General features: G+C 51.4%; 9 protein-coding genes across 9 annotated transcripts; 4 read left to right on the top strand and 5 right to left on the bottom strand.

Moving 5' to 3' along the window:
• Positions 1 to 2,830: 2,830 nt before the first annotated feature.
• Positions 2,831 to 4,387, top strand: BO88DRAFT_375159 (uncharacterized protein; the record flags this gene model as incomplete). The annotated part of the gene is made up of 3 exons (XM_025704328.1): positions 2,831 to 3,061; positions 3,124 to 3,231; positions 3,293 to 4,387. The coding sequence occupies 3 exons, from the start codon at positions 2,831 to 2,833 to the stop codon at positions 4,385 to 4,387; spliced, it is 1,434 nt and encodes a 477-aa protein (XP_025557861.1).
• A 1,979-nt stretch (positions 4,388 to 6,366) lies between these two features.
• BO88DRAFT_447260 (40S ribosomal protein eS24) lies at positions 6,367 to 7,636 on the bottom strand. The gene is made up of 3 exons (XM_025710346.1): positions 7,506 to 7,636; positions 6,979 to 7,226; positions 6,367 to 6,913 (listed from the first exon to the last, which is right to left on the bottom strand). The coding sequence occupies exons 1-3, from the start codon at positions 7,580 to 7,582 to the stop codon at positions 6,837 to 6,839; spliced, it is 402 nt and encodes a 133-aa protein (XP_025557862.1). The 5' UTR covers positions 7,583 to 7,636; the 3' UTR covers positions 6,367 to 6,836.
• A 344-nt stretch (positions 7,637 to 7,980) lies between these two features.
• On the top strand, positions 7,981 to 9,682 carry BO88DRAFT_447261 (protein-lysine N-methyltransferase; the record flags this gene model as incomplete). The annotated part of the gene is made up of 4 exons (XM_025710347.1): positions 7,981 to 8,223; positions 8,322 to 8,924; positions 9,273 to 9,408; positions 9,499 to 9,682. 4 exons carry the CDS (start codon positions 7,981 to 7,983, stop codon positions 9,612 to 9,614), a joined length of 1,098 nt encoding a protein of 365 aa, XP_025557863.1. The 3' UTR covers positions 9,615 to 9,682.
• Positions 9,683 to 9,722: 40 nt separating this feature from the next.
• BO88DRAFT_447262 (uncharacterized protein) lies at positions 9,723 to 17,123 on the bottom strand. Its single transcript, XM_025710348.1, has 10 exons — positions 17,094 to 17,123; positions 16,817 to 16,966; positions 15,797 to 16,766; positions 15,511 to 15,737; positions 15,320 to 15,450; positions 15,013 to 15,259; positions 14,439 to 14,954; positions 14,277 to 14,390; positions 12,831 to 12,994; positions 9,723 to 12,147 (listed from the first exon to the last, which is right to left on the bottom strand). Exons 3-10 carry the CDS (start codon positions 16,711 to 16,713, stop codon positions 10,042 to 10,044), a joined length of 4,422 nt encoding a protein of 1,473 aa, XP_025557864.1. The 5' UTR covers positions 16,714 to 16,766; positions 16,817 to 16,966; positions 17,094 to 17,123; the 3' UTR covers positions 9,723 to 10,041.
• A 700-nt stretch (positions 17,124 to 17,823) lies between these two features.
• On the top strand, positions 17,824 to 18,541 carry BO88DRAFT_429909 (uncharacterized protein; the record flags this gene model as incomplete). The annotated part of the gene is made up of 5 exons (XM_025709194.1): positions 17,824 to 17,836; positions 17,917 to 17,989; positions 18,097 to 18,164; positions 18,344 to 18,430; positions 18,477 to 18,541. The coding sequence occupies 5 exons, from the start codon at positions 17,824 to 17,826 to the stop codon at positions 18,539 to 18,541; spliced, it is 306 nt and encodes a 101-aa protein (XP_025557865.1).
• A 214-nt stretch (positions 18,542 to 18,755) lies between these two features.
• Positions 18,756 to 19,944, bottom strand: BO88DRAFT_187866 (uncharacterized protein). The gene is made up of 2 exons (XM_025701795.1): positions 19,292 to 19,944; positions 18,756 to 19,236 (listed from the first exon to the last, which is right to left on the bottom strand). Exons 1-2 carry the CDS (start codon positions 19,711 to 19,713, stop codon positions 18,852 to 18,854), a joined length of 807 nt encoding a protein of 268 aa, XP_025557866.1. The 5' UTR covers positions 19,714 to 19,944; the 3' UTR covers positions 18,756 to 18,851.
• A 2,263-nt stretch (positions 19,945 to 22,207) lies between these two features.
• BO88DRAFT_408741 (J domain-containing protein) lies at positions 22,208 to 23,586 on the bottom strand. Its single transcript, XM_025707787.1, has 3 exons — positions 23,441 to 23,586; positions 22,834 to 23,352; positions 22,208 to 22,740 (listed from the first exon to the last, which is right to left on the bottom strand). Exons 1-3 carry the CDS (start codon positions 23,483 to 23,485, stop codon positions 22,234 to 22,236), a joined length of 1,071 nt encoding a protein of 356 aa, XP_025557867.1. The 5' UTR covers positions 23,486 to 23,586; the 3' UTR covers positions 22,208 to 22,233.
• Positions 23,587 to 23,724: 138 nt separating this feature from the next.
• Positions 23,725 to 25,495, top strand: BO88DRAFT_408742 (DNA-directed RNA polymerase I subunit RPA43). The gene has a single exon (XM_025707788.1). It carries the CDS (start codon positions 23,804 to 23,806, stop codon positions 25,184 to 25,186), a length of 1,383 nt encoding a protein of 460 aa, XP_025557868.1. The 5' UTR covers positions 23,725 to 23,803; the 3' UTR covers positions 25,187 to 25,495.
• A 142-nt stretch (positions 25,496 to 25,637) lies between these two features.
• On the bottom strand, positions 25,638 to 27,539 carry nfr1 (putative AIF-like mitochondrial oxidoreductase (Nfrl); the record flags this gene model as incomplete). Its single annotated transcript, XM_025708405.1, has 5 exons — positions 25,638 to 25,648; positions 25,688 to 25,732; positions 25,759 to 26,990; positions 27,045 to 27,234; positions 27,317 to 27,539. The coding sequence occupies 5 exons, from the start codon at positions 27,537 to 27,539 to the stop codon at positions 25,638 to 25,640; spliced, it is 1,701 nt and encodes a 566-aa protein (XP_025557869.1).
• Between the last annotated feature and the right edge of the window lie 380 nt (positions 27,540 to 27,919).

Genomic DNA, 27,919 nt, shown 5'->3' on the forward strand with positions numbered 1-27,919 from the left:
CCGTGTAACCGCCGTCTTTCTCAACTGAGCGGCATGACTTCCGGAGAACCCTGTTGGACGAGAGCAATTAAGGCAAGAAATAGGTTTACACTAGGCTTGGGCCGAGATCCAGCAGGCACTGTTTGTTGCTGTGACGGAGCTGTTGCCGTTGGCTCCATGCCACAAGTTACCGGCTGTGCAGGCCGTCGGCTCTACGGAGCACAAAGCAGAGAGCTTTGGAAGTAAAGGGGACCAAAGGGGCAAAAAGGCACGAAATTCGGGCTGAACATGCTCAACCAAAAGTCAACAGGTACACCGCAGGGAATTGACCCGGCTCAGCAATAGAAAGAGAAGAGATGCAATTGTCGGATATCAGATGCTTTGGGATGCCCCGTTCACTGCCCCGAATCTCATCTGCTCTGCGAGTTTCACTACAGGGGCGTTGGAAAAAACGGGCGGTCTCTTGCAGCTAGATCCAACAATCGCTCAATCGTCCCATCAATGACTCGGTGCAGCTATGCCAGCAATCCTCTGCTATCTACTAGAGACACGTGGTGTACTTTACCTAACCCGGAGCCCCTTTACAATAAGGATCGACTCAGGACGCCGTTAGGGACCGAGGAAATAAAATGGGATTCATGATCTCCGAAGGGATTTCCTATTCGGTGGCTGGTCCTATTGCCAATGGCAGAGGAGTTGACCCAACCACTATGTGATAGTGAGGTGAAAGAAGTAAAGTGGCTATTCCACCTTTCAGCTTACAGCTAGGACTTTGTTCTCGTCATTTTCCTTTTTCTTCACTTTTAACTTTCTTTTTTCTTAAGTTTTAGTTTTGTCCCTCTGCCCTTTCAAGCTGCCCCCTAATTTCTCCGCGTTAACCTCTCGTTTATCTGTATCTATCTCACGTTCTTTGTTTTTTTTTCAGCTCATTTCGTCGGCTACTGATCTTGAAACATAAGATACCGGGTCTTATCTCTGTGTGATCTGCCTTGATCGCCAACCAAAGACACACTAACCATTTTAGCTCCGTTCGCTGATCTTGTAGTTTCCGTGATATTCATTACTTTGCAACTACCTTACAACTGACAGGTGGAAACCGTTCCGATCTGGGCCAATCGTTGTTTAATAAACTGATGGGTTTGAGCGCCAGAAGATGCTGACACTTTGACAGCCCCTGCCAGGCAGTGAGGATATGTACCGGACCCCGTGCCCCTGAACCTCATGCATACTAAGATCTCCCATGCCCCACAGCCCTTGTCAGGCCTCGTCGGGTTCAGGAAATACGTCGCCATTCTCTTATTCGCCAGAGAGCACTTCCCTTTTTTCCTTTTTTCTTTTCTGCTTTTCCTCGATGAGGCCAGACTTTCCATTTTATTGTTCAGGTCCCCATGGCAAAACCTGGAATCCAGAAGCCATGCATACTAGTGCAGATCCAGTCCCAGCCCGGTGACCGGGACACAGTTTTAAAGACGGTCCATTATATACCAGGGCTATTCTCTGGTCCAGTCTTGGCTGCTAAGCCACATTGTGATGCTTTACTGGAAACGAAATGATCCAATCGAGCCCAGAGGGTGCTGTGATTTCTTGTAATGAGATAATGAGAATTCTAGGAAACCAAGCATCCTGAGAAAATGGGGCGATCTCATTGGAGCACGTCCGTTTGCACAGCAAGCTCAAGCTCGGTCATGTATCCGCCTTCTCCTTGCCTTGACAAGGAACACCAATATCTAAAGTGACTCGTGGCTATGATGTTCATTCGATCCGATTCGAGACGGATGCTGTATGCCAAAGGTACTGACTATTTTAGACGTGCAGGTCATAGTTAAAGGGAAGAAGAAGAACGAGGGTTGTTTGATACCGGCGGCTGCGGCCAATAGGATTATCTTATGTCGACCATTGTCCTATCATTGGCAAACATGCACACGTTCATTGCTTCCGCAACCCCCCGTCAGTAGGGTAGGTAGGTGGGCGCATCTGAGAGGGTTCCTGCAAACGTAGCCGGCGGCTGTCTGCTCCGCGACCGCTTATTCCTGATGCCGACTTGGCCTGTCACTTTGGACGCCGTTTCTGTTATGAGAGCAGCATGTCATCATCCAAACACTGGAGTGGCGGAAACAGAAGCACCAGTGGATGGCCCATTGGGAGGTGATTGGATGAAACAGCTCAGAGACCTCAGGCCTTCCTTACTAGGCTTGATAGGTCTTGCGGTAATGACTATCAAATCAGGTCACTTGGTGCAACGTTACTTTTGTGAAACAGAACCTCTAAAACGCCGGGGTATTTTGGCCTGCCTGGTCTACTATCAGCATGCCTTGAGGGTCCTCCAACTCACAAATTCTTATTTTCTTTCTTGAATAGTAATGCAACACGGAAAATTGCATGTTACTCCCCTGGTACAACCAGAGCAAGAACAGTTAAAGTATCAAACTAGAAACCCATCTCGAATCAGGACGTGACGTTAATTCCCCTTAGAACTGGGGAAATGCTCTGGTGAGGTGATGATCGGTCTGAGAATGTATCCCCAAGGCTAGAAGCCAACAGCAGTGGCCTTTCCCCACACAGAAAATAAAATGGAAATTAAAACAATTGAACTTTGAAAGAAAAGGGCCAGGCCTTCTTCTAGCAGCAAGACTACGCACCACTGACACATGGACTTAAATCTGGCCTTGCTTCCGGCTAAAACCCCCCCTCATCCCTCCCGGTTTCTTTCTGAATATTTGATGGTAGACGGAACATGCTGGTCCCTATCATCCCTGATCTACCGACCTTTTTATGCTCGCAGCAAACCTTTGAGAAGTCTTTTCACTCCTTAGTCTTGTCTTGACTACATGTGAGTCTTGCAATAGAAACCATGTTTTCCTCCGCGCTGAATGATCAAGCTGTGATGGCTCAATCTTACTACTCTTCCGTGGACGAGGCCGGCTTCTGTCCACAGTCCAAGCGAGACGCCTTCTCAATAGCACACTCCGTACGGAGTGAATCTCATCATGACATGGTGGATAGAAGCTCTGCTTGTGTGAGCCCTAGCAGCGAGCTAGATAGCAAGAGCCGGAACTCCACCAGGCGTCGGATACAAGTGGCAGTAAGTTACTTATCTAAAGCTGAGATGCGATTGCAGAAGGGACAGACACTGATCATAACCAGTGTAACCGATGTCGGAAAAGAAAGATTAAATGTAGTGGCGACAGTGGCAATGGACATGGTTGCTCTAACTGCATCAATGCCGGAAATAAGAATTGTCAATTCTTGAGGGTATGTACTGTGTCTCCATCCAAGACCTCAGCTCTAGAGACAATTAGCTGATCAGCCATAGGTAAATTCGGAAATGATGCAGCCGAGAGCCAGCGAATGGCCCCAGATCTCAGGAGCTACTACGATGTCTCCGTCTCCAAGATCCGGTCTGTATGTACCGACGACCTCACCCAATCCTCGCATGGCCCCTTTTCCGCGGGCCTCTAGTTATGATCTCGGATCAGCCGATCCTCATAGTGCATATCATCGACACCCCTTGGGGGTGGACCACGGGTTGCCCTACTCAGATGAGGCTTCAGTGTATTCATCTCTGTCGTCTGGGTACATCCTGCCGAGTGCTCCACCGAACATTTTCATGGATCACTGCGGGCAGACATGGAACCCGAAGTTGTGGAATCAGAGTGTTCCTGTTGGCAGGAGTCCCAGTGGACCAGTATATCCAGACAGCGATGCCGAGGCCGCGTTGAGTCAGTCGGCGTTTTACATTCCTCACTCGACGGAAGGCCTACCGATCGTCCCAACGATGAGCTTTCCTACCGCAGAAGGGCAAGGGACGGACCGAACGCTTCCCAATCCCAGTCGGAACCAAGCTCAGATGGGGATGAACACCTTCACGACAACGACAACTGAAGAGACACTCTACGGGATACCATACGGGTACCGGACCAGCAACAGCTGCGCCCACAAGAGCGTCCTGTTAAACCATGGCCGCATGCAGAGTCCAAGCGAGGCTTACAGAAGCGGTCCTATCAACCGGAGTAGATCGGCACAAGATATGATGTTTGGGTACTTGCCGTCGAATGGCAGCTCATCACCTTTAGTCGCTGCTGGTTCGTTTGCTTCTGCGTTGGATGACGCGGTTGAGACGAGCGACGCCAGCGACAGCCACCAACCATCGCGGACGTTCTCCCATGACCACCTTTCGGACTACGGCTCCGATACCTATGTGTATAGCAGTAGTGAAAGGCGCGATAAAAACCACTCGCACACCGACGGGGCAGGGTCGATGTTGATGAGCGGGCTCACGTACACGCGCCCAGTGCCGGGACATCCCAGTCCTCCGCCGTTGGTTCACAGCCCAGCGTTTCGAGCAGCCACGGAGATACACCACCACCACACCGCCATGCCGTCGCTGAACAGTTCGAGCGAGTACTAGGGACTGAAGTGTCCATGCGTCCCGATGAACGTCCAGGGTAGTTTACAAGCTATCTATAGAGCGTTAAGCGCCTTGGCAGCGCCGATCCCCAGTTGGCCACCAACAAGGGCCCTAATCCTACAAACAGCGACGTCGGCAAACAGCACCATATTCCAAAGCCGAGTGCTTTAATTTTTGTGGCCTTTTTACATATGCCCACTCAGCGAGAGAGAAAAACAAATAACTCAAATGTTACACTACTAATCTTAGGGACGGTTAGCTCTGTGTTTTGATTTGTTTCTGCCCCTTTATTTTTGTGTTCTTTTTCAGCCGGGTGCTATTGATTACCTTGTCAGCCTGACAAGATCCCCAGGGTGGGCTGGCTGGTTATTCTTTGTTCGCAGGTGGCTTGTTGGGTTTGATAACCCATTGCTTAATTAATTGTCTCGAATTGTTTCATTATTTGTTGGGCCACGGAAAAGAGGGGGCGCCGTTGTTACTGCTACTATTGCTATTGCTGCTGTCATAATACTTTTGCTGTGTTTTGATTACCCCATCCATTATTCCTGTTTTGTTTTACACTTTTACTCTTACGTTGACTGGTCTTTGTTAATGCTGCCTGGCAGCCTAATGGTTACACCCGCGTGACCTTAATATGGAAGGGAGAGAGGGGGGGATGTATGAAAATAATAAGGATAGCATTTACTTAATTGCATACATACTATTGATCTATACCTTTAGACATGCTGTGAAATAGCTGTAGACACTTTGATAAATCATCTACAGTATCCCTATCTCTTCAATTGACCTCTACCTAGCCCCAACTGACATTACTTATCCTCCACTAAACAGAGAACCCAGCTCCAGCCCCAGCCCATAAGTATGACCATCTTACACAATTCAACTAATCTAAACCAAACGAAACTAAACTACTTACTTACCTGCTTAACTTAACCCTCCCCAACCCACCCTAACCTCCCAAGTAAACCCCACATCCACATAACATCCACATCCCCGCCAAGCCGTTACCCCAAGTATAGTACCAGACTATACTATAATACTACCTACCTAGAGTAAGTACAGGTAGCATAGTATACTCCTAACTATAATAAACTCTCGTACACAAACACTAAACTAAATCATTACTACCCCAACCCATGTAACCCTTAAACCACACCACTGGTCTCCCGGTCTCCCGGGTCCAGCTTCCGCTCGGGTGTAGTATGTAGTAGTATGATGTGTTATGTGTACCTGTACCGTGTCTATGGGGTGATGTTGGGTAGGACAACGGGACAAAGAAAGAGATAGTTATTACTACGTAAGTACTTACTTACCATGCTATCGGGAGGGATGAATGGATACTACCCTAATCTTTTTATGTTTGGGATATGTCTTACTGTGGTGGTTGATAGTGATAGTGGGCTTAGGGGGTAGGTAGTATGTGTGTGTGGTGGGGGAATCTCACTACACTACTGGTAGTATCTGATAGGGTAGGGTAGTTTAATTTAATGATGATGGTGGTGGCTGACTGGCTATATACTAGGCGCGTGGGGATAGAAAGAAGGAAGGATTGTTGGATGGCGTTGGGAGGAGGATGTAGGTCGGATCGGATTCCTGAATTATGGATTGCCTGTCTTTTGTCTTTGTCTTCTGGGATCTGGGAGGTAAATGGTAAAATGGTAAATGGGCATGTTGTTTCCGGACGGAAGATCGACCGGGGGCAGGGGAGATTATCAGCACAGACAAGGTACGTAGGTAGGTATCTAGTGGTTATCGTGCTGGAAGGTCATAAGGGTAGTAATAACAAAAAGGGATATATTTAATTTTAATGAACATCCATCCCGAATATCCCCGGTACGCGCGCGCGAAAGAAGTAGAAGAAAGAAGTAAGAAAAAACGACCAATCCACACTCATCACCTAGGCATCTTGTCTTGTCTTGTCTTGGGATTATGCGTGGAAAGTGAAAAATGTTTAAGAAAGTCTTCCCTGATCTTTTTTTCATTCTTCATAAGAGGGAGGGGGAATTCGTGATATGATAGAGGGAAAAAGAAAAGAGGAAAACGAGAAAACAAGGAAAACACAGGCGGGTTATGCGGTGCCCGCCCCAATACGGTAAGTAGAATAGAGGGAGAGTTAAAAAGAAACCATGAAACGAGTTTGATGATAACGCCCTCATTCACATACACACACGACAACCACACACACCAACCCAGTGTTCCCTTCCTTTTTTTCCTTTTCCCCCTTCATATCCAGCAGGGAATAAGTAAAAAAAAAATTGTAACAATTTTTTCCTTTCTCCATTTTTCACTTCAGGCCCGGGTCCGCGTGTCGACGATCGTCTTCTTCTCCATCTTCTAATTCTTCGTCGTCGTCCGAGTAGTAAGGTATCCGATGATCCGAAAGTGAATTCGAATCCTGCAACGACCCCCCTCTCTCTCAACCGCACGGAATTCCATCGTGACGATCCGCTTAGTCCTTGTTCTTCTTGGGGCCCTTGGTCTTGGCGGTACCGCGGAACTTCTTGGAGCGGTTCTTCCGTTGCTTGCCTGTAGGGGTTGTGAGTATTGTTTCGGCGGGAATAGATTGATGGTATAGATGGGTGTAAACATACGCTGCTGTCTGCTGGGCTTCTCGACCTTTGTGCCAGCACCGATGCGGACCAGACGGTAGAGGGGCTCGAACTTCTTCAGGGCCTCCTGGGAGTCGTAGATGAGAGCGAAGCCAGTGCTCTTACCACCACCGTACTGCGTACGGAAACCGAAGACGGAGACCTGGTCCTTGTTGGACTTGTACAGGTCGGCGAGCTTGTCGCGGAGCTCGTCCTTGGAGACGTTGGCGCGGTTGGGGTGGAGGACATCCCTGTTGGAAAGAAATCAATCATCAGCATGCCGTTATTCCTTTGCTGGTTGCCTCCAATATTTCTCCTATTGATTGTTTAATATGTCCGGATTTCAATATTCGATATTGAAGCACACACACAAAATATATAATATAGTATATATTCTGAGTGTGCTCAAAAATCGATCATTTCCATCCGAACATATTTCCTCCTCTTATTCCTCCTCTTGTTGTATCCGTCCGTATCCTCTCTGCATTTCCTCCTTCCGATCCTTCCAGCTCATGGTGAAGGGAGCTTACACGACCATCTGCTTGCGAGCAAGCAGGGGGTTGCGGATGAACTTGCGAGTCCGCAGGGTAACGGGAGCGTCGGCCATGGTTGCAGGTGCAGTTGACAGCGAGAATCTGCGTGCGACAGGGAGAAGCTGAAGGGCAGAAACGGGGGGGCGCGGGTTGTCGAAGTCGCTGTCAGTCGTTGGCGGGCTCGAGATGCGCTCGATTCAATTTTGGCAGAGTTTCGTTGTGCATCGCCTGTGGGCTCGGCTAGGCTACACTAGCCGGATGGGGTTAGAGTATTACCCTTTGTGGGTGTATCCTTAGTAATACATACCTTACCAGATACAGTTAGAGCCCTCCAACTAAATACAAAGTAGTTATGCTAGGGTAGCGCATTGATTACTAACCTATCCAATCCACTAAGATAACCACTTATCAGTATCTACTATATCACTTTTTAATCTCAACTACAGCGACTCACTCCAATTGCACATCCAAAATGTCCCTCTCCCTCCTAACAGCCCAATATTTCCAACAACTCGACCCCCACCTCCTCACCTTCCCCGAAGACAAGCATCTCCTCCACCCCACCACCCAAGAAACCATCTACAACACTCTCTTCTCCGAATCCCACGCCGCAAATGACCACCACCAACCCCTCCCCCCACCCGCCTACCGCACGCGCGTGCTCAAACGCCTCATCACAAAACTAGAATCCCTACTCTCCAACCCCGAGGAGGATGTACGCTGATCCTGATCCATATCCCTTGAGTATGCGCTGCATACCCTACCCACACCCACATCCAAACAATTATCTAAACCACAATCCCCATATAATAGGAAATCAACGAATCCCTCCTCGAAGAATACAGCACGCTTCTCACCCTCCCCAGGCCCTCTTCAATCGAACAAGCCCAACAACTCACATACATTACCTATACCGCGCCACCAGAAGAAGACGACGACGACCATGACTCGGAGACTAATAATAAGAGACGAACAATCCTCACCTCCGAATCCCGCTCCGCAATCATAACAGCCGGCACAACCGGCCACCGAACATGGGAAGCCGCATTGCATCTGGCCACGTACCTTTCCTCCACGGCAGCAGGACGGGCGCACATCGCCGGGAAGAAGGTACTTGAGCTTGGCGCCGGCACGGGCATGGTGTCGATGTTCTGTGCGAGGTATCTGCAGCCGGAGGTGGTGGTTGCGACGGATCGGGAGCTGGGGTTGATGAGGCAGATTAGGGATTGTGCGGGACGGAATGGGTTAGTTGGGGAGGGAAATGATGGTGGGGTGTTTAAGGGGTGGATTTGGGAGTGGGGGAGGGAGTTGTCTAGGGGGAGTGGTGAGGATGATGATGATGATGATGATGATGAATTGGAGAAGGTGGGAGATGATGAGAAGGTAGAGTTTGATGTTGCATTGGGTGCGGATTTGGTATGTTGTTCTCCTTCCTTTCCCTTCCGTATCTTTTCCTCATCTTTGTTGCTTCGTTGGTCTGTGGTTTGTGGTTATACCATGGATAGACAACGTGCAACTCTGGCCCGGAGTACTGGGTGCAATCGCCTAATCTGGCGCGAATTTCCCGAGCACTATCCATTCCTCTGGCTATGGTAGCTACCTAGCTACCTCTGCACCAGATGAGATGGTATGCATCATGTCGTGTCGTGTTGTGTTATATTAAGTGCTGTTGTGTCGCGTTGCACTACATGCCTACCTACCTCTTCACCTCCTCCATCCCAAAACCGAAATCACTGACAAATACTCTCCCTCCCTATCCACCAGATCTACGACATCGACCTCGTCCCGCTCCTCGTACAGACCGTCAAATCCCTCTTTGAGAAATACGCCGTCAAGGAATTTCTCATCTCCGCGACATTGCGCAATGAGAGGACTTTTGGCGCGTTTTTGAATGCTTGTGGTGTGTTTTCTTTCTCTCCCTAAATACCCTGGTATGGGTTTGTGTGTGTGTGGAACTGATTGACTAACTAACTGTATTTGTGATGGGCAGAGCAAAGTGCGTTGAAGGTGGAACGGGTGCCGTTTGAGTCCCCGGCGGAGGAGCATCAGAGGGGGTTCTTTCATTCGACGGCTATTCCGATTAGGACGTATAGGATTACTGCCTGATTCTATTTCATCGGTTGTAAGAGGGGTTGTATATAGGTGTGGGTGTATAGACAATAGAAAAGAGTGACAATCTAGATACAAAATGTATACTATATAAATCAAAGGTATGTATTTGTATAATTCCATTAGAGAGAGTACTAACTACCTTCCCTTCTAACGCTAGTAATATAATATTCTCTGTATGTGTATGCAATATAGACATCGCTCATGGGTATCATAATATATCTAAGGAACGCCCCCCCTCCAAGACAGGAATGAGTGAATAAAAGAGTAGTAAGTAATGAACCACATAGGGAATGTGTGCATACACCACAATAGTGTATGCTGGAACCACGCTCAACAACACTAAAAGGTAGTAACTGAATAGAATGACAGCACCGTGATCAACAAGATACTCTCGACATTAAAACAATATACCAGTGGTGTTTCACTGGCAGTCGGCCAGACTCTCCCGGAGTAGCCCCTCGTCCACTTGCTCTGCGTGCACCGATACCGGCACTCGTGATCGCGACGGAGGTCGGAACCCCAGGATCGGTCCCTTCTGGTTCACGCCCGGGTATCGGAAGCGCAAAGGAGGGGCCAGCTGAGGCCGGTGGTGTCGGCTCTTCCTGGAAGTGGAGCCAGCGGACGAAGGCCTCCGGCTGGGTGTGTTGGAAGTAGGAGCAGAGGCTGTGGCAGATGTCTCCTCGGCGTTGGGTTCGTTGGTCGAGGTGGGCGCCGTGCCCCAGTGTCCGCGGACCCAGCCGCCGACGCGTCGGCCCAAGGAGAATTTGCGGGATGAGGTGGTGGTGTCTTCGGGGTCGTTCTCAACCGGGGTTTGACTGCGACTGCCGGCCACCGAGGCAAGGAGTGTTTGCGGGCTTTGGTCGGTTATCATCGCCAGCTCGCTGCCCGCTGTGACAATACTGGGAGAGATGACGGGAGGCGTGGGGAACAGGTCGGCCCTGGAGGACATGATCCGGCGGGGAATGCGGACCGGGACAGCACTGGAGTGGAGGTCGCTCAGTCGCGAAGGACGACGGCTGGGCGTGTGGATGTCCATGCCAGCTACGGAAAAGAGACTCTCATGGGAGGCGCTGCGGCGAGGGCCGCGATAGGGCGTGGAAAACATGCCCTCCTGGACGGCAGGAGAGGCAGCCCGCTCGGACTCGGGATAGTTTGTAGATCGCCCATCTTCCCTCTCCTCCGGAATGACGGACTGCATCGGGGCTCTGCCTGCGTAGTCGGCGCTGCTGCGACGCTGGAAATAGTCGTGAACCAGTTCGTCGTCAATGCCCGGGATTGACACTCCATCGCCATCCAGCGAGCGATATGCCGCATCGATCTGCGCCTTTTTGAACCGGCCGTTTCGCAGCGGCGAAGAAAAGACCGTGCTATCAGGGCTTGTCGGTTGGGAAGAATCGAACCCGCGGTCTACCCGGTCAAAGATGGATGATGGCTGGTATGCCGACTGTGGGGAGCTGGCCATCGATTCCGTCGCAGGGGACTGCACCGACCAACGGTGAGGTACCGTCGGAGGAATAGATACGGAGGTTTGCGAAAGGATCGTGGAAGCGGAGGAAGTCGAGGGCTTGGAGCGGTGATTTGGTCTGAGAGGGAGGGATGTTCCTGCAGCCGAGTGTAGCACCGTCGCACTGCCAAGGGAGCGTCTCTTCTTGTTGCGACGGAAGAGTGACCCCCGCTCCTTCTTGATGGCTGGTGAGTGATAGTGGTGATGGATGTGGAATTCCTGCGACACCCGGCGCGACTCCTTCGACTCCAGTTCCTGACTGAGGGTCGTGGACGGCCGCATCTCTTGCTCTTCGGGCCCCAACGGCTGGTGCGACAGAACCTGATCCCGCAGATTCTCGACTTCCTGGTTGGAGCTTTCTAGCATCTCCCGCAACTCCATGATCCCCATCTGTAGGTTGGCATTGTCTTGTAGGATATCGCGGACGAAGCGGGATACCACCGTAGCGCCGCCGCGATTACGGCCCAACTCCTGGGCCGCTGCGGCGCCCTTCAGTCGACCAGCGGCGCCATCAAGCTCCCGTTCCACGGTCCGCCGCCGTTCCATACGTTGAACCAGCTCCGCATGTCGGTCCCGTTCCTCGCGGGCTTCCTTCTCGATGCGATCCACCTGATCGTGCAGGTCCCGCAAGGTACATTCAGCTTGGCGCCATCGCTGGACGGCCGACTTGGAGTCTTCCTGTGCGGACTGCAGGCTCTCCTGCAGCTTGGATTGTTCCGCTTCCATTTGCGCCAGTTGCGCTTCGAGATCGGCGGCGCGAGCCGCCGAGTGCGTGAGTTTGCGCAGCTCCGCCTCGGTGCTTTCAAGGCGGGTTTCCAGCGACTTGGAGTGGGAGTCAGATTCGGCAACGGCCTTGTTGAGGCCATCGAGCTGTTCTAATAGGCCGCGATTCTCTTCAATGATGCGGGCATTCTCAGCCTGGACTTCGCGCTTCTCGCGTTCTAAATTCTCAATGCTGACAAGTAACCGATGGCGGTCCTCTTCCGCCGCGGCCATGTAGGATTCATGACGGTGGAGTAGAGCCTGGAGAGCAAAGGTTAGCGATGATGAGCTGCTAGTGGCTGCCGCCATGGCAGCTTTATCTGGAAAAACAGTCATGACGGACAAAAACGCAATGGGAGAGTACTGGGGACGACGCCAGCATGGAGGATGGTGGTGATGATGGCGGCGAGGAAGCCACGAAGGCATCTCCCGATCGACTGCAATCTATTGCATTCATCTTCGCGAGCCCGAGCGATGATCAAATTCCAACGGTGGGCACCGATCCATCCAAAAAAGGTAACAAAAATGTGCGGGTAGACAAGAAGTATGTGCAGCCCGAGAGAAGTATGTGGGTGGGCGGGTATACAGGAGAGAGAGTATAAGGATATAGATAGATAGATGGATAGATATAGATATAGAGGGGCGTCACGCAACACGATGCAACGGTTAAATAAAAGCCAATGGGCAGACATGCAGAAACGAGAAACCAAGGCAAGGCAAGATCCCTGGCCGGTCATCCTTATACAGCAGGGAAGTAAGAGGCCGGTTGTACGACTAGAACTCCCCCGCGGCCGGGAAAACCAGGGTGACGTCGGCGAACCATCCAACGAGCGAAGTTTAAAATGCAAATGAATAATGCAATTAATCCACCGACGGAAAAGCACGGGGAGAAGGAAAGTGTAAGAGACGAAGAAAGTAAAAAAAAAGTCGACTAACTAACGTACCTGGCCCAGCCTCGCGGCAGTTGCCAAATCCTTTTCGAGCCCCTCCAAGGCAACATGGTTATGGAGCAGGAATGCGCAGTCATCGCGGCCACAGCAGCAACGGGGAGAAGCAGAAGAGGAACTGGTGGCCGCGTGGGAGGGAATGCAGGGCAAATGATTAGCGGCTGGTGGATCGGAATCCATGGCTGGGAGGGAAAGTAGCAGCGGCAGTAGCAGCAGGATTCTTCGGAACAGGTGGAGGAAGTTGAAGCAGAAGGTGAGTTGGCACCCCTACTAGTCGGAGCGATGAGCTGGACTGGAGACGCCAGTTCATCGAGAGACCAGAGAGGCAGTCAGTGAGAGATAGAGGAGAGTGTGAGAGATTAATTTTAGGCGCTGAAGTGGAGATGGTGTCTTTGCTTCAGACACAAACCAGTCACTAACTTAGTTAACTAATTATGATTAGGGGGAAAAAGGAGGAAAAGAATCCGAGGCAAGAAAGGGCCCTTGTCGGGCCTAGGAAGAATGCAGAGACCGAATCCTGCAGGTCCAATGGCCGACATGCACGACCGGGGATGGGAGAAATGGATTGAATGGATGGGATGGAATGAGTTTCACTGGAAGAAGAAGTAAAGCGTAAATAATGCATTTCGCCCAGTCGATGATGTCGAACAAAACACAAAAAGATGTAATCAAGGCGGCAGCTGATTTAGGGCAGATGATTGGCTCGATCAGGGAAAAGTTACCCACGACAGCGAAGTTTATCGGTACTGCCATTACGAACAGTACAGACATACAACACACTCTCATACGTAGTTTCATTCTACAACAATCATCTACTATGAGTATCAACATATGGGAGAAATTGGAGAATTTCCCTCGACACTCACATGAAGATAAAAATAACTCATTTCTGAATAATGCACTGACAACTGTTTGTTCCTTTCCCCGATCTGATCCGGAAGAGACTCCACTCCCCGATGAAAATGATACGCAGCAAGCAAAGCAAGCAAGGCAAACCAGGGAGGCTGGTCGGTGCCTGATGGATGCAGCATCCCGTGCCAGCTGGTCCTGTCTCCATCCACTGCTCCATTCGGTCGCCCAATTCCCATCCATCCTCTCCTGGCTCGTTTCATCATCAGCATCAGCATCAGCCTCGTCTTCTTCTTCATCGGAAAGCCCAGAGAGTGGACCGGTGTGCATTTGCATATTCCGCTATTCCCTACACTTGCTGTTGTATGTACTACTACCTACAGCGCCCTTTTTTTACCTTCTTTCCCTCGGAAGGGAGAGTAAGGAAAGAGGCATAGCCATCCCCCTCCCAAAGAACTCAAACCCCTGCTGCAATCAATCCATCATGAGATGCAGGTACACAGTCTTTCTTCACATGCCACATGTAATCAAACCGTTCACATAAAATACTCCCGAGACTACCCAGATCGCCCGCTCAAAGTAGAAAGTCATTACGCACATTAATAAACGCCCCGGCGCCGCCCTCCTCGCTAATCTCGTTCACCAGCACTTCGGTCTGTTGGTAAAGTCGCTCCAGCGCGGCCGATGAGGATTTACCCAGAGACACTGCTTTCGATTAGTAACTGAACTGTGATCAGTAGATTTCAATTAACATACCGAGAATGGCCGAGTTCAACTCTTCCGCCACGGCAATTCGTCCCGCAGGGTCCAGGTAGTGGCCATGCACTGACCGTCGCGCGTCTTGGTAGGCCACTAGGGAAAAGATGTCGTCCAGCATCTTCCGATCCCCACCCCGCTCCTCTGGTGGATAGTCCAAGAACAATTGCTGTCCGTACTGCACCGCCTCCGTGAGTAGCTCGTTCGATCGCGCTGTGCTCTCCGTTTCCTCCATGTCCATGCCGTCTGCCTCGTAACCATCGCCTTCCTGTAGCTGCTCGTCCAACTCCATCTCCTGGTCAAACACTGCGCTGCTGTCCGACAGCCCATTCGACGACTTGCCGCGCTTCGACGGCGACGGCGACGACTCGTTGCACCGACGCATCATCTCCAGGAATTTGCGGCATCGTAGCTTGAAGTGGATCTGCGGGTATGTCTGCAATACGTTCGCGTAGTAGGCATTAGTATACTTGAGTGCCTTGTCAATATCGCCTTCCAAGATAGCCGCGCGGATCTCTGTCGCCAATCAGTACAGGAAGAAAAAAAACAACTACAAGGGTGTAGAGAGTCATACTCTGCCGATTGATGGCTTCAACATCTTCCTCCACCTCGTACTTCTTCAACGGTGCCTGTCGACCGTTCTCCAACGCCGTCGACTCTGCCGCTACCTCTTCGGCAAACGCGCGGGCGGTCTCGACATAGCCATCATGAGCAAGAAACTGCGCCACCAACTCCTGCAGCAGGCCCGATTCATCCAACGGGGGTTGCAGATTGGCCGTGCTGGTCAGAGCAATCTCCGAATGGATCAATGACTTTTCTTTCTGTCCGAAAATGTTAGCTACATAACAATTCAAATACGAATAGCGCGTGGGTTGGCTTACCTTGACCATATCATCGATATCAAACATGAAGGGCTGTTGCCCAAAGTTCACTACCAAGTGGACGGGCGGTTGCTTCTTCATGCCCACCGACGGGTACACCTTTAGGTTTCGTAGTTCCCGGAATGCATTTCCTGGTCGTGGTTAGCTGAGGTAATACTCTCGACATTGTGAGGCAGCCAGCATGGAGGTACCTAAGAACACGCCATTCTTGGTGAAGAAAGCACATCCCGTGGAGAAATTCACACCACATCCCACAGTGTCATTAGCCCCAAACGTCGGACCGTACTGTCGTCCCTGCCCCTGACTTTCTCCGAAGAAGGACTTCCCATCATCGCCATGGTAAGCCCATGATTCCTGTTCCCATCCGGGCAGTCGCTCTACCGAGGCTTTCTTGCTCGAGAATCCGATTCCGATCATTCTATGTTCCCAGTCAGCATTCTGATGAACCATAACGGGTATAGAGTGGCCTCCGCGTACCCCTCTTTGGGTTTGGATAAGATGGTGATCTCAAAGTAGTAGATCCCGCACTGCGGGGGCATGGGATTATCTGCCCGAACGGCAGCAGCCTCATGTTCATGCTTGTTGACCGGACCGGTGTATCGGACTTCTAACCCTCCGTTCCCAAGCTCCAGGCCGGTGAATTTGTCGTCGTCGCTCCATCGGGAGGGGAGTGGTAGCAGATGGTCATCGTCGCTGGGGGGTTCTCTTTCGATGATATCATAGGTCATGCCCCGATGAGAGGGTGCGATCCGGGGCAAGCTAGCCTGGCTGGAGGAAGTGGAGAGGTTATTGGAGGTGGAGGAGGGAACGGCGCCATCGCGCTGGGCTGCATGCTTTGCCCGACGGGCGGCATCGAGACGGGAGACATAGCGGGAGTTTTGGAGATATGAGGGGGTGAAGGAGAGTGTGGCCGAGTCGGTGAATGCACCGGGGTTGTGATAGCAAGGGTCAAAGCGGGCGAGGTTGGCAAACTTCCGAGAGTAAGAAGGAAGCGAATCGCCGGGCGACGACCTCCATGAGGAGTTCATTTGCATCTCGGCATCCACGGCGGCGGATGGCCTCAGCAGGCGGGCTTCGGGAGAGAAAGGCGGCGGCGGGGGATACGAGGCGGTAGAGGTGGAGAGGGAGGGGGAGAAGGGCGAGAAAGGATGATTGCTAAAGGTGGGAGGAGAGAGAGCGGCGGTCCCCGACAGCACTGAAGCGTAAGAAGACCGACGGGGGATGGAGGAGATACTGGGGACGTTGGAGTAGTAGTTGTAAGTCGAAGGAGTGGAGGAGGAGGTGGTGGTGGTGGTAGTAGCGGCAGTAGTGGAGGCAGTAGTAGTAGTTGAGGTAGTGAGAGCAGCAGCTGCTCGTGGAGCTCCACCGGAAGGGGGAAACGATGCGTCAGTCATGGCTGCTGCTTCTGCTGCTGCTACTGCTGCCGGGTACTAACTTAACGCTTGCTCTGTTAGTTTACTTAGCCAGTACTTTCAAATAATGTTATTTCATTCGTACCATTTGTATCTGCACCGTAAATTGTGATGAATTTCTGCTTGCTCGCTCGTCCGTTATTTGTTTCTTGTTGATCAGCAGTTATATTCTGCACCAGAATTACCCTCGCTCTTTGTCGTTTTCCCCGTTGCTCGCGGGTCTGGCTTTGGCTCACTGTCTCGTGGAGTATTAGTTAGTTCTGGGGCACTTCCGTAACCGGGGAGCGTAAGTGGAGCAACATAACTCTCCCCCTAAAGGGCTGATCGATAGTAGTAGTAGAAGACAAGAGGGAGATACATACATGAAGCCAACGATCAATCCAGAAACGCGCTTCGTGCTCACTCACATCAACACAAGCATTCGAACAAGCAGAAATGCCAGCACAAAGCCAAAGTGAGAACAAAAAAGAAAAACAAAAGAACAAAATCCTCAAGACGGAAAAGAAGAGAAAGACCAGAACCGCGTGCAGTGAATGACCAAAAGGGCACACCTCGCGTGACCCAAGGAGAAAAGTGAGCAGAACAGACCAGAAAAGCACTTGTTTAGTCTTTTAGTATGACAGACAGAAACATGACGGATGGCCTGACCCGAGCCATAGTTCATATTTAATTATTATTATTATCACTAATAGAATAATCCTATTAATACAAAATAAGAAGAAAACTGCGGGGAAGAAGGGCAAGACTTTCGGCTTCTGTCTCCTTCTCCTTCTCCTCCTTCTTATGATCATGATCATCCATCCATAGAGAAAGCAAAAAGAAAAAGACAGGACCGGTAGGCATACAACAAATCCCCGGGTATTATTTACTCTTAGTTTAGCTCCTTGTCAGAATGAGGAGAAGGGGGGAAGAATTCCCCCTCTCTCCCTCTCTGGCCTATTCTCCCCGCGTTTCTTCCCCCCTTTGCCCTTGCATTCATTCATTCATCATCCGTTGTGGTCCAGCAGGAATGACGACCTGCTGAGCACTTACTTATTTTTCCGTTCCCTTTCTACCTATCCGTGGAGCGGATTGTGGGGAGACTCTCTCTTGATGTCAAATGTTGGTATGTCTAGACTAGAACTGGGCGGGACTATGATGCCAGGGTTGTGTATGACACCCCCGGCTCTGGCGCCATGGGGGGAGGGGGGGAACACCCCGGGACGGTCCAACCCACGATTCTTCCTTCGTCCGGGAGCATCCTGGGACTGGAGAATTCGTCAGTAAGTATCTACAGTATAGTAGATACCCACTCCGTAGCTAGGATACGAAGTCTATTGCTCTACAGCATGGAGACCTTTGCTATTCTGGGGGGGATGGAGGCAGCACGACGAATGCTGACAGTCTTGGCTACCGGAAATCTCCCCCGTCTTTGCTTTTTAGGCGTCGTGGATGTAACATCACCTCCTGCCACATTGTATCACCTAAATATATCCTATAGTGCAACGACGGAGGCAAGCATTCGTTCCTTGATCGTAGCCTAGAGATGGCTTTCCTAGCTGGTAGTCATGGGATGGTGGTTCCTCCGGTTATCTACGGACTACAAGACAGCTACTAGTCTAGATGAATATAGTGAGCACGTGCGGCCATTCAGGTGCACAATCAGCCTTCGATTCCATGTGGGACAATGCAGACAATGCTGCCATTCCAGTCCATTTTGGTATCCATGTCTCGAATATCCGGCCTATCGCCGAGAAAAAGAAAAGAAAATTCCCTCAACCCCTTGTCCAAGCCCAAAAGCGAAATTTCTACTGATACAGAACAATGGTAAGTAGTAAAAAGAAAAACCGAGCAGTGAAAGCAAGCAAGCATCTCACAGAGAAAGAGCCCATGAAATGTGCAGAATGCACCGCCACGTCCCCATGCCAGAGCCTCAAATACGTCTCTCATGCGAGTGAAGCGCTGATAAAGTCCGGTAACCGTCAAACCCAACGCCAACCCGAGTAACACGCAAGTGCAGAAACAGAAAAGCCATCACCAGGAACATCGAAGGAATAAAGGTAGTAGTGTGTCAAAAAGTAATGTACAGGAAAGACAATATGTCGTTGGTGGAGGAAGCAATAGCCGTTGCATGATTCTCTTCACGCAGTCATGGCGATGGCAGGAGAAGACGCTTCCGTGAGGTTGGGCGGAGCGGGAGTAAGTTCACCGTCACCAGTGCTCTTCTCGCTGGGAACGCCACTAGCACTCTGGTTGGCCTTGCTGTCGCTGTCACCAGTCTCAAGAGCCATGCCCTGGGCCTCGTCGTTCTCCTCGGACTTCAACGGACGGGGAGTACGCCAAGAAGGCAGCATCCATTGGATACCGGTGAAGCTTTTCAGCTGAAGAGGCTTACGCTCCCAGCGACGGCATGGGGCCCCGGTGCGATCTAGAGCGCGTAGACCAGCATTGATGGCACCCAAGTTAGCCTTGGGACCGAGCTTGTGAGCGGCCACCAACTTGGCGGTGTCGACAGTGCCGTCATCACTAAGAGGCAGTTAGCAGATGCACAATAACCAATTGACCGGGTCGGAGAACATACAGTCGGGGCTTCTTCTTGGGACCCGGCTTGCCTCTCGGCTTCGGGGTGGTTTCGCCCGTCTGGTTGAGGCCTCGTTTGGTGCCCGGCTTAGGGCCCGGAACGCCCTTGCGGCGAGGTGTGTCTGCAGCCGAGGTGCCTGCGGCGGGGGTGGACGCAGCATCGGAGGCATTGTCCACGGACGAGGGAGGGAGAGGTAATTCGGCGGACGAGGAAGCCGGGGACGAAGGCTCCTGGATCTTGACGGGCGAGTCGGTGTTGCTGACGCTACCCCGTTTGCTCTTCTTGTCCTTTCCCTCGGGCGGTGGTGTCACGAACTGGCTCAGCAGATCGGTAGACAGCTTGAGGACAACAATCCTTTTGGAAGGTCCAGATCGGCTGGAGCGACCGTTTGCGGTGGAGCTGGCAGAGCTGGCGGCCGGCATGGTGGATCGTCTCGACGTCGAGATCGTTGGAGTTGATGAGGTAGGTTGGGTTGCCCCTTCAGACGATGCGAAGAGGAGCTGGGAGGAGAGTGAGATAAGAAGGGACCCCCCCGATCGGGTTGTTTAGGCAGAGACCACAGCCAAACGTAGGCGAAGGTGAGGTGGGTGAGGATTAATAAAGCCGCAAGACTGAGTTGGGGCGAGGAGGTGGAAGAATTAAGTGACGATCGTGACGTGGGTGTTGAGAGATTGGTTGGTGGGATGGAAGGGAACCGGATGAATGGTGGTGGTGTTAGTCGTGGGCGGCGGCGAGACTCGGTCAGAGAGAGGCGAAAGTCTGGCAGGGCTGAAGAGGGAGGCAGTGGACGTGAGGCGCTGGTGACATACTCCGGTGGTGAGGATAGGGCGGTGGTGGTGTAGGTGGAGTTGAGGGTGAGGATGATGATGGTGATGGGGGAGGAAGATGGAAGGAGGGAGAGGAGAAGAGAAGGAGGGAGACGGGGAAGGGAAGAAAGGGATGGATGGGGATGTCGAGGCGCCGAGTGGTGGTTTCATTGTGGTGTGTGTGTGTTTCTCACGCTCCTCGTCTAGGGAACGACAAGCCAGACTTTTCTGGTGCGGTCAGTCCAGGAGAGAAGCTGAAGGTCAGTTCCGACTGCCTACTGACTTGCCCTTTCGCCGCCCGCCCTTTCCGTACTTACTTACTTCCTTCCTTACGGAACGGAGTACTTTACGGAGAAATCCCCCCATTTTACTGGGTCCGGCGCGTTACCGCCGCGTCTCCATACCGTCCAATACGCGTCTTGTTCTTTAGTAGATAAGCAATTTACTACAGTGGTAGCTAGCCAAGTTGCTTCTCTACACCCAGCAACAGAACGGTTTCTGTCTGGTCAGAAACAAGTCAAAAACACCCCCATTTGGACGGTTACCAGTACCATACCACGCGCATCACATCATCTCCTGGACTATCCGGAGCCGTAAGTCCGTATGAATGCCTTCATTCAGACCCATGAGAACCATGAACTGCAATTTCTCTATGAGAGTAATAGCTACATCTATTCACTTCTTAAACTACTATTTGAATACACTGATACCATTCAATAGACCAACAATACAACAATCCTTATATAAATAGGAATCAAGAGAATACACATATCCCATTCATTCACTACCAGCCACATTCTCTCATCCATATCCTTCCCAGTCCGGTCCTCTCTCCCACTCACTTCTTCCCTCTCTCGTTCCCTCTTCTCCTATCACGAATTTGCAAAAAAATGAAGGAAAGGGAATGGGTAAAAAAAAAAAAAAATATGGATCGCCCGTCCCGCCTGGCGCCGCTTAGACTTTTGGGTCAAAAAAGAACGAACGAACCGCAGCCGCTTCCGGCTTTCCTTCCTCTTATTCCCTTTCCCTTTCCTTTCACTTTGGAACTAAATTTTTCCCATTAATTCGTAAGCGTTCAAAAAATCAATTTAATTTACAATTTAGTTTACTCTGGATGATCAATCGATCCATCCGTTTGCACACCTGATGCAGGATACTAAGATACATATACTTTGGAACTAAAAAGCCATGCATCGTGCATCAGCTGAGTCTTATTTCCAAGGAGGAAAGGAAACTGTACAGTAGGGGATAGAAGAGGAAAGAAAGAACCCAAACCAAACCAAATCTTGGAAATGGAAGGAAGGAATACAGTAAATAAATGACTCGACTTTTTCTTTGGATTAGAGAGACCAACTAACCTATCTACTAAATAACAACTATACTTACTAGTAACATCTAGCTACATGTTTCCCCTCCTCTTCCAGCCAAGTATCTAGTTAACAAGGATCCGGAGTACACTAAAATGCCACTATCCAGGGGGTTCAGTTACTACAAAGTGCAAGGAAGAAAAGAGGGGGTAAAGAAGGGAAGCTCGGAGCAATCAATCAATCAATCAACCAACCAACTAGTAACAACAACCGCTGCACTAAAGGGATTGATTCCATCCATGAAATCCCTCAACTGTGAACTACCAGCATATCTGGCCCCGATCGGCCAGGCTGCCTTGCCTTGGCCATAATCCATTCCATGGCCAACTATCTTTGACATTTAATTGTTAACAGTATTGGAACGATTATATGTATAGATGTTATAAGACTCGAGAATCTGACAATAATGACACACGTATATATATACGTAGTATCTACATGGCTATGTATACAGTATGTATAGGCTGGCTTGCTGGAAATGAAACAGGCCACGCATTCACCGCGGCAACTGCCAATAAGGATGCTAATCATTTTGATCGCCTCATGGCTGAGTTCTAAGCCGGACATTTATTCACTACTATTGTGTAAGATCGACACCACCATCGTTCAGATTAATCTACCGGGTGAATGTAGGGAGTAATACAACAATCATACTACTATGCCACCACTCCATTCAAACTAAATATATATTCAACTAAGAAAAGAAATGTATTCTACTACTAAAAAAAGAAAAATACATAATAACTTCACTCGACCTCACTTCATCACTTCAATCCGCCTTCCCCTGCTTCTTCCGTCGAATCACCTCCCCAACCGCCTGTTGCACTCCCGGACTAGCCCGAACACTGCCCAGCACCAGCGCCTCCTTCATGCCCTTCCGCAGCGCCGTCACGCCCTCACGATCACCCTTGAACGGCGCAAACCCCAACTGCAGTAGCCGAGTCGCTTCGCCATCCGTCGCCCGAGAGAGCTGCGCCAGCTGACCCAGTTTCTGCATGGTCTGCGGATGCAGACGATCGCCCGGGGCAGACGACGCCCGTTTACTAATCTCCGGCGGCGTGACCTGCGAGATGAAGATGTGCAGAGTGACCGAGGCACGCTGAGCCAGCGTCAGGATCTGGAACGGCAGGAGATAGAATTCGGGGCCCTTGGACGAGAATCCCAGCAAACCCTGCAATCCGGCGGGGATATAGCTCCACGGGAGTAATAATGCCGTAGGACGTGTAAGTAGGATCGACTCGAGGGTAACCAGCGCAGCGAAGGTGAAGTAGCGCCACTAGACGAAGCAACCACCGTTAGCCACCATACAACCCAAGCCCAGGCCAAAGAACCGCATTTCAAGAACGAGAAAGGAAAAGAGGGAACTCACATAACGTCCCCACTCCGACCAATACGTAAACTGCAGCACCACAATAGTAACCAACCCAATTACATACTGCGGCAGAGACCGCTGCAACCCAGCCATAACAAACTCCTGCAGGGTCCTCTTATCGCCCCAATTCAACATGTCCGGACCGTACATATCATACGCGACCCGCTTTACAGGGTCGAGAAGGGTATCCTGCGCCAGTCTCAGATACACAAAGTAGCTGTCGGACACGGCGCCGCCGGCCTTATCTGGGTGGTGCTGGGCAGCCAGGCGACGGAAGCGCGATTTGATAGTGCGTTCATCGGCGAACGGAGAGACACCCAGGGCGCGGTAGAAGTCGCCTGCGACTTGTACGCGATGGAAGGTCTCGTAGAGAGTGTAGAGGAGGTAGCTGGTCACGACGAGGATGTAGATGCGCCGGCGGTGTCGCGCATAGCGCGGAGTGCCGGGCTGAGGGCGGGGTTCGCCTGCACGGATGGTGATGCCATAGTAGACGCTCTGGACGATGGAGGTGACGTACTGATGCGAGTGTTGTTAATGAATGTGTATTTCATACTGCGCAACACGGCGCTTATAGAACTGCGGAGGGAATGGACACGGTACTCACGTTTGGGAGGACAGCCCAACCGAAGAAAGAGAGAAGCGACGACATGGGCGGGATGATATCTCAACAGGATACAAAATATTCAAGCCTCCATCAAATCAGTAACCAAATACCAACAGTACCAAAGAGCGACAACGACCAGAGTGCTGGTCCAGAAGATGTCTATCTTCATGCCTCCAACTAAACACCCACTCCGGATAGAAGCCCGCCTCACCGCCCACCCCACCGCCCGCCTCCACTCGCAAATCCGAAAAGGAAAAAAAAAGTCAAGAGGGAAAAAAAAAGGCATCGAGTTCCACCGGCATCAAATCAATCAACATAACCTGCCCTCCATTGCGCCGCCAATTCCCCTCCCCAATCGACACAATGGCCCTCGACGCAATGGACCTCGACCCCCACCCGACAGGGCCAGCCAGACAAACCTCGCCCGAAAAAGACCGCAAGCGCAAACACAAGGACACCACATCACCCAGCAAGAAGAAGCGCAAGCACGAAAGCGATGCCACCAGCAGCAAGAAGAGCAGCAAGAAATCCCAGTCCAAGCCCAGCACTAGTACTAGCAAACCCACGACCCCCGACTCCCCTTACACCCTCACCACCGCAACGCTCTACCTCCCACTCTCTCCGATCTCCATCTCGCCAACCCACGCCCTAGCCTCCCTGCTAGCAGAGCACCTCTCCCCGCTCCTCCTCACCTACTACGCCCCCCTTAAAGGCATCGTCCTCGCCTACTCCAATGCCTCGATCTCCAGCACCCCGCCGCCCACGTCCACCAACATCGTCAACGCCGAAGACCCCAACCTCCCTCAACCACTGACTCTGGCCCGCACCGCCGGCGAATACGGCGTCCTGTACGTCTACCTCACGGCGACCTTCCTGGTATTCCGGCCCCAGCGCGGCCAGATCCTCGAAGGATGGGTGAACGTGCAATCGGAGGGCTTCCTGGGCGCCATCGTCTTGAACCTGTTCTCCGTAGGCATTGAGCGGAAACGTCTACCCCCGAGCTGGAAGTGGATTCCTCCCGGTGAGGAATTGGAAGAAGAGCAGCAGCAGCAGCAGACATCCACCAACTCCGCCACAGAAAAGGAAGACAACAACGACGAAGACAGCGACTCCTCCTCCACCTCCGAAGGACAAAAGAAGAAATCTGCCTTCGACCCCGCCAAGGAACTCTTCCGTCCCATCGCTCTCGCCGAGGACGTCAACCCCCTCGCTGATACGGATCCTACTTCCATGAACGCCACCAACAACAACAACGCCACAGGCGACTACGACGACGACGAAACCGCCGCCGCGGAAGGATACTTCCAGTCGGTGTCTGGCCACCGTGTGCGCGGCACGATCAAGTTCCGGGTCGTGGATGTGGATGTGATTCCTGGGTCGGAGCGGGAGAGCGGATTCCTGAGCATTGAGGGTACGATGCTGGATGAGGAGGAGGAGAAGAGGGTTCTGGAGGAGGAGAGGACGGGCGTGGTTTCTTCCGCTCCTTCTGCTCCTTCTAGCTCCTACGGCGGTAGTGGATCCACCGGTATGACACCCAGAAAACTAGGCTCCGTGACGACCATGTCTGGTGCTTTGGCCATCCGGTCTGCTTCTGCGTCGGTGGCGCCGGAGCTGGAGCCGGAGGTCGTGGATGTGCATGTGGAGGAGTCGCCTAGTAAGACGAAGAAATCTTCGTCGTCGAAGGAGAAGAAGGAGAAGAAAGAGAAGAAGTCCAAGTCTTCGAAGAAGGAGAAGAGTAGGGAGTAAGTGTTGATGATTGAATGATATGGTTAGGATGGGATGGGGGTGACAGTGGGGAGGTGGTAGGTGGAATAACTTGACTTGTTTATAAGTATGTGTGCATGTTATATAGTATCTTTCTTTTCTTTTCTTTTTCTTTTTTTGTGTATGTGTGTGCATGTGTGTATCGTATTCAGCTTTGTTTCTGGTTGGCGTTAGATGGGAATCTCAAAAATAACTGGTTTATCTGACTATGGCTGTCATTTTGTTGTTGTTGATGGATGATATATCAAGGCTAGAGTACTCCGAGGTGAAATTGGAGAATAGGACTTCGTCTTATATATCAGATACTAGGCTGCTCTAGTAAGACATTTATGTCGTACTACTACTGGTACTATTACTAGTTAGCGATGGCATGAATAGTAGGTGTAATTGAAATAGAAATTCGGTTTGTAGTTGGGTGGTAGGATAGTACAGGTTACTCCGAAGCTATATGTATCATATAATTACGTTATGAACTATACATACTCGTCTTCATTGCAATAGATTCATTATCATCGCTATTAAATACAACTAGATCCGCACAGACTCAGGCACACCCACAGTCAACACATCCACTCCACTCTGGATCTGCGACTTAGTCGGCATATTCTTGCGCCGCATCAGTTCGGCACTCTTGACCATCACCGGGTCCATGCCCATCGTAGCAACGGCCACCACCGTGTCTCCCTTGCAGTAATACGCAGCGAACTTGGCGTTCTCGGGCTCTCCCTTCATCACTAGATCGTCCCATCCGCCCACAGTGCTTCCGCAGTAGCGAAGCTGGGCACCCAGGGCGGACCAGAAGATGGGGATGAACGCCTTGGGCTTGAGGGATTGCAATGATCCGCTGTGGACAATTGCGCGTGCTACTCCGCGTCCGGCGTTTTGGGCCACGTTCCAGTGCTCGATACGGGTGTATGTTCCCTTGTCCTGGTCTGCTCCTGGCCCGTGGTACGGGTAAGTGGCGATGTCGCCGATAGCAAAGACGTCGTCGTTCAGACCGGGGACCGCAAAGTGCTCGTTGGTCTTGATGGATCCATCCTCCTCGAGGGTAACGGATGGGTTGCCTTGGAGGAAGTCAGTCGCGGGACGCACTCCCACTCCAAGAATAACCAGATCTGCTGGAAGCACGGTGCCGTCTTTCAGGTGGACTGCGCCGACCTTGCTGGAATCGCTGCTGGAGGGAGTCGCCTTGTCCACGCTGGCGGAGAGTTTGAATTTGACGCCCGCCTTCTCCAGGTTACCCTGGAAGATGCGGCCGACCTGCTCGCCCATTACACGCTCCATCGGGGCCTTCTCCATGCCGACGATGGTGACATCATTCTCCTTGGCAAGGCAGTTGCCCACCTCCATACCAATGAAGGAGCTGCCAATGACAACGACCTTCTTGTTCTTCTGCTCGCCCAGTGCCTGGTGAATGGCCTGCACGTCCGGAATGGTGCGGAGCACGAAGATGTTCCCAAGGTCCTTGAATCCTTCCAGAGGGAGAGTGCGCGGCACACCTCCTGTCGCCAGGACCAGCTTTGTGTAAGGGTACGACTTGCCAGACTTAGTAGTCACCGTCTTCTTCTGGAAATCAACGCCCGTCACATCATCATGGGCAACCTCAATAGAAGCCTCCTTGTACCACTCCTCAGGCCGCCACTGGATCTTCGCGGCATCCGCAATCAGCGCCTTGGACAGCTTCGTACGGTCAATAATGAGGTTCGGTTCGCGGGTGATAACAGTAATGGCACCCTTGTACTTCATCTCCCGGATCGCCTGGACCACACCAAAGGTACCACTTCCACTGTAGAGACTCCATTAACATCTGACCTTAACTTCCTCAAAGGACTCGACTTACCCGCCAACAACGACCAACTTCTCCTGCTGCGAAGCACTACACTTCATAGCAGGATCTCTCTGAGCCGCCTTAACATCGGCTTCATTGGCATTGATATAAACAGCGCCATTCTTCTCAAACACCTCAAACTTCTTCAACGCATTCGGGGCCGGTGCATCCTCGACATCACCAGTCTCGACATTGAAGCAAGCTATCCAACATGGACGTCAACTTTCTATCCTCATCTATACCCAAGGGGTATCAACGATAAAACAATAAGAATAATAACATACCACCATGCCAAGGACAAGTAATCCTCCCCTCAGGAGCCACGACACCCAATTTCAAAGGAGCACCATAGTGGGTACACTTAGGGGTCATAGCGTGAACCTGACCATTATACCTAACCAGAAGGACCTTACCATCCTGGATACCGTCGACTTCACACTCGACCTTGTCCATGTCCTTGACGTCCGCCAGGGACGTGATGTCCTTGAGTTTGTAATCCTGGGCCATTTTGAGGGAATTGGTGGAGAAGGGTGCACGTAGGGATGATGCTCGTAAGGAGGGATGGATGGGGAGAGAGGAGGGGCTTAGTTTATTAGAAGAAAAGGATGAAGTAGTGAAAGATCTAGAAGAAGCCGAAGTGGGGTGAGCACAGCAGGAGCAGCGACAGAGAGCCGAGTTGCGACAACTGCAACGACAGCAGCGGAGGGGGATGCGGGTGGATGAAGAGGGAAAATGAATCGAGGATGAGGAGGAGGGGCAGCGAGGGGACCAACGAGCTGAAGCACGAAGGAAGAAGCTCTGACGGGCAGCAGTACTAGGGAGGAGGAGGGGTTGGGGCATGAGGGGAGATAGGTAGTATTAATTGGAAGGGGACAATCACGCAAAGG

The sequence above is a fragment of the Aspergillus vadensis genome, assembly GCF_003184925.1.
Source record: "Aspergillus vadensis CBS 113365 unplaced genomic scaffold BO88scaffold_33, whole genome shotgun sequence".
Taxonomy (NCBI): Eukaryota; Fungi; Ascomycota; class Eurotiomycetes; order Eurotiales; family Aspergillaceae; genus Aspergillus; species Aspergillus vadensis.

Bases quoted from the DNA above. Each gene is read 5' to 3' on its own strand.
- BO88DRAFT_447260 (XM_025710346.1), bottom strand. From the start codon at position 7,582: ATGGCCGACGCTCCCGTTACCCTGCGGACTCGCAAGTTCATCCGCAAC. The intron at 7,227-7,505 runs GTAAGCTCCCTT...TCTTTCCAACAG, and splicing joins GCTCGCAAGCAGATGGTCGT to GGATGTCCTCCACCCCAACC. The intron at 6,914-6,978 runs GTATGTTTACAC...CAACCCCTACAG, and splicing joins GAAGCCCAGCAGACAGCAGC to GCAAGCAACGGAAGAACCGC.
- BO88DRAFT_447262 (XM_025710348.1), bottom strand. From the start codon at position 16,713: ATGACTGACGCATCGTTTCCCCCTTCCGGTGGAGCTCCACGAGCAGCT. The intron at 15,738-15,796 runs GTACGCGGAGGC...CTGGGAACATAG, and splicing joins TTATCCAAACCCAAAGAGGG to AATGATCGGAATCGGATTCT. The intron at 15,260-15,319 runs GTAAGCCAACCC...ATTTTCGGACAG, and splicing joins ATATCGATGATATGGTCAAG to AAAGAAAAGTCATTGATCCA.
- BO88DRAFT_187866 (XM_025701795.1), bottom strand. From the start codon at position 19,713: ATGCCGGCCGCCAGCTCTGCCAGCTCCACCGCAAACGGTCGCTCCAGC. The intron at 19,237-19,291 runs GTATGTTCTCCG...ACTGCCTCTTAG, and splicing joins CCCAAGAAGAAGCCCCGACT to TGATGACGGCACTGTCGACA.
- BO88DRAFT_408741 (XM_025707787.1), bottom strand. From the start codon at position 23,485: ATGTCGTCGCTTCTCTCTTTCTTCGGTTGGGCTGTCCTCCCAAAC. The intron at 23,353-23,440 runs GTGAGTACCGTG...CACTCGCATCAG, and splicing joins GTTGGGCTGTCCTCCCAAAC to TACGTCACCTCCATCGTCCA. The intron at 22,741-22,833 runs GTGAGTTCCCTC...TGCTTCGTCTAG, and splicing joins GGTCGGAGTGGGGACGTTAT to TGGCGCTACTTCACCTTCGC.
- BO88DRAFT_408742 (XM_025707788.1), top strand. From the start codon at position 23,804: ATGGCCCTCGACGCAATGGACCTCGACCCCCACCCGACAGGGCCAGCC.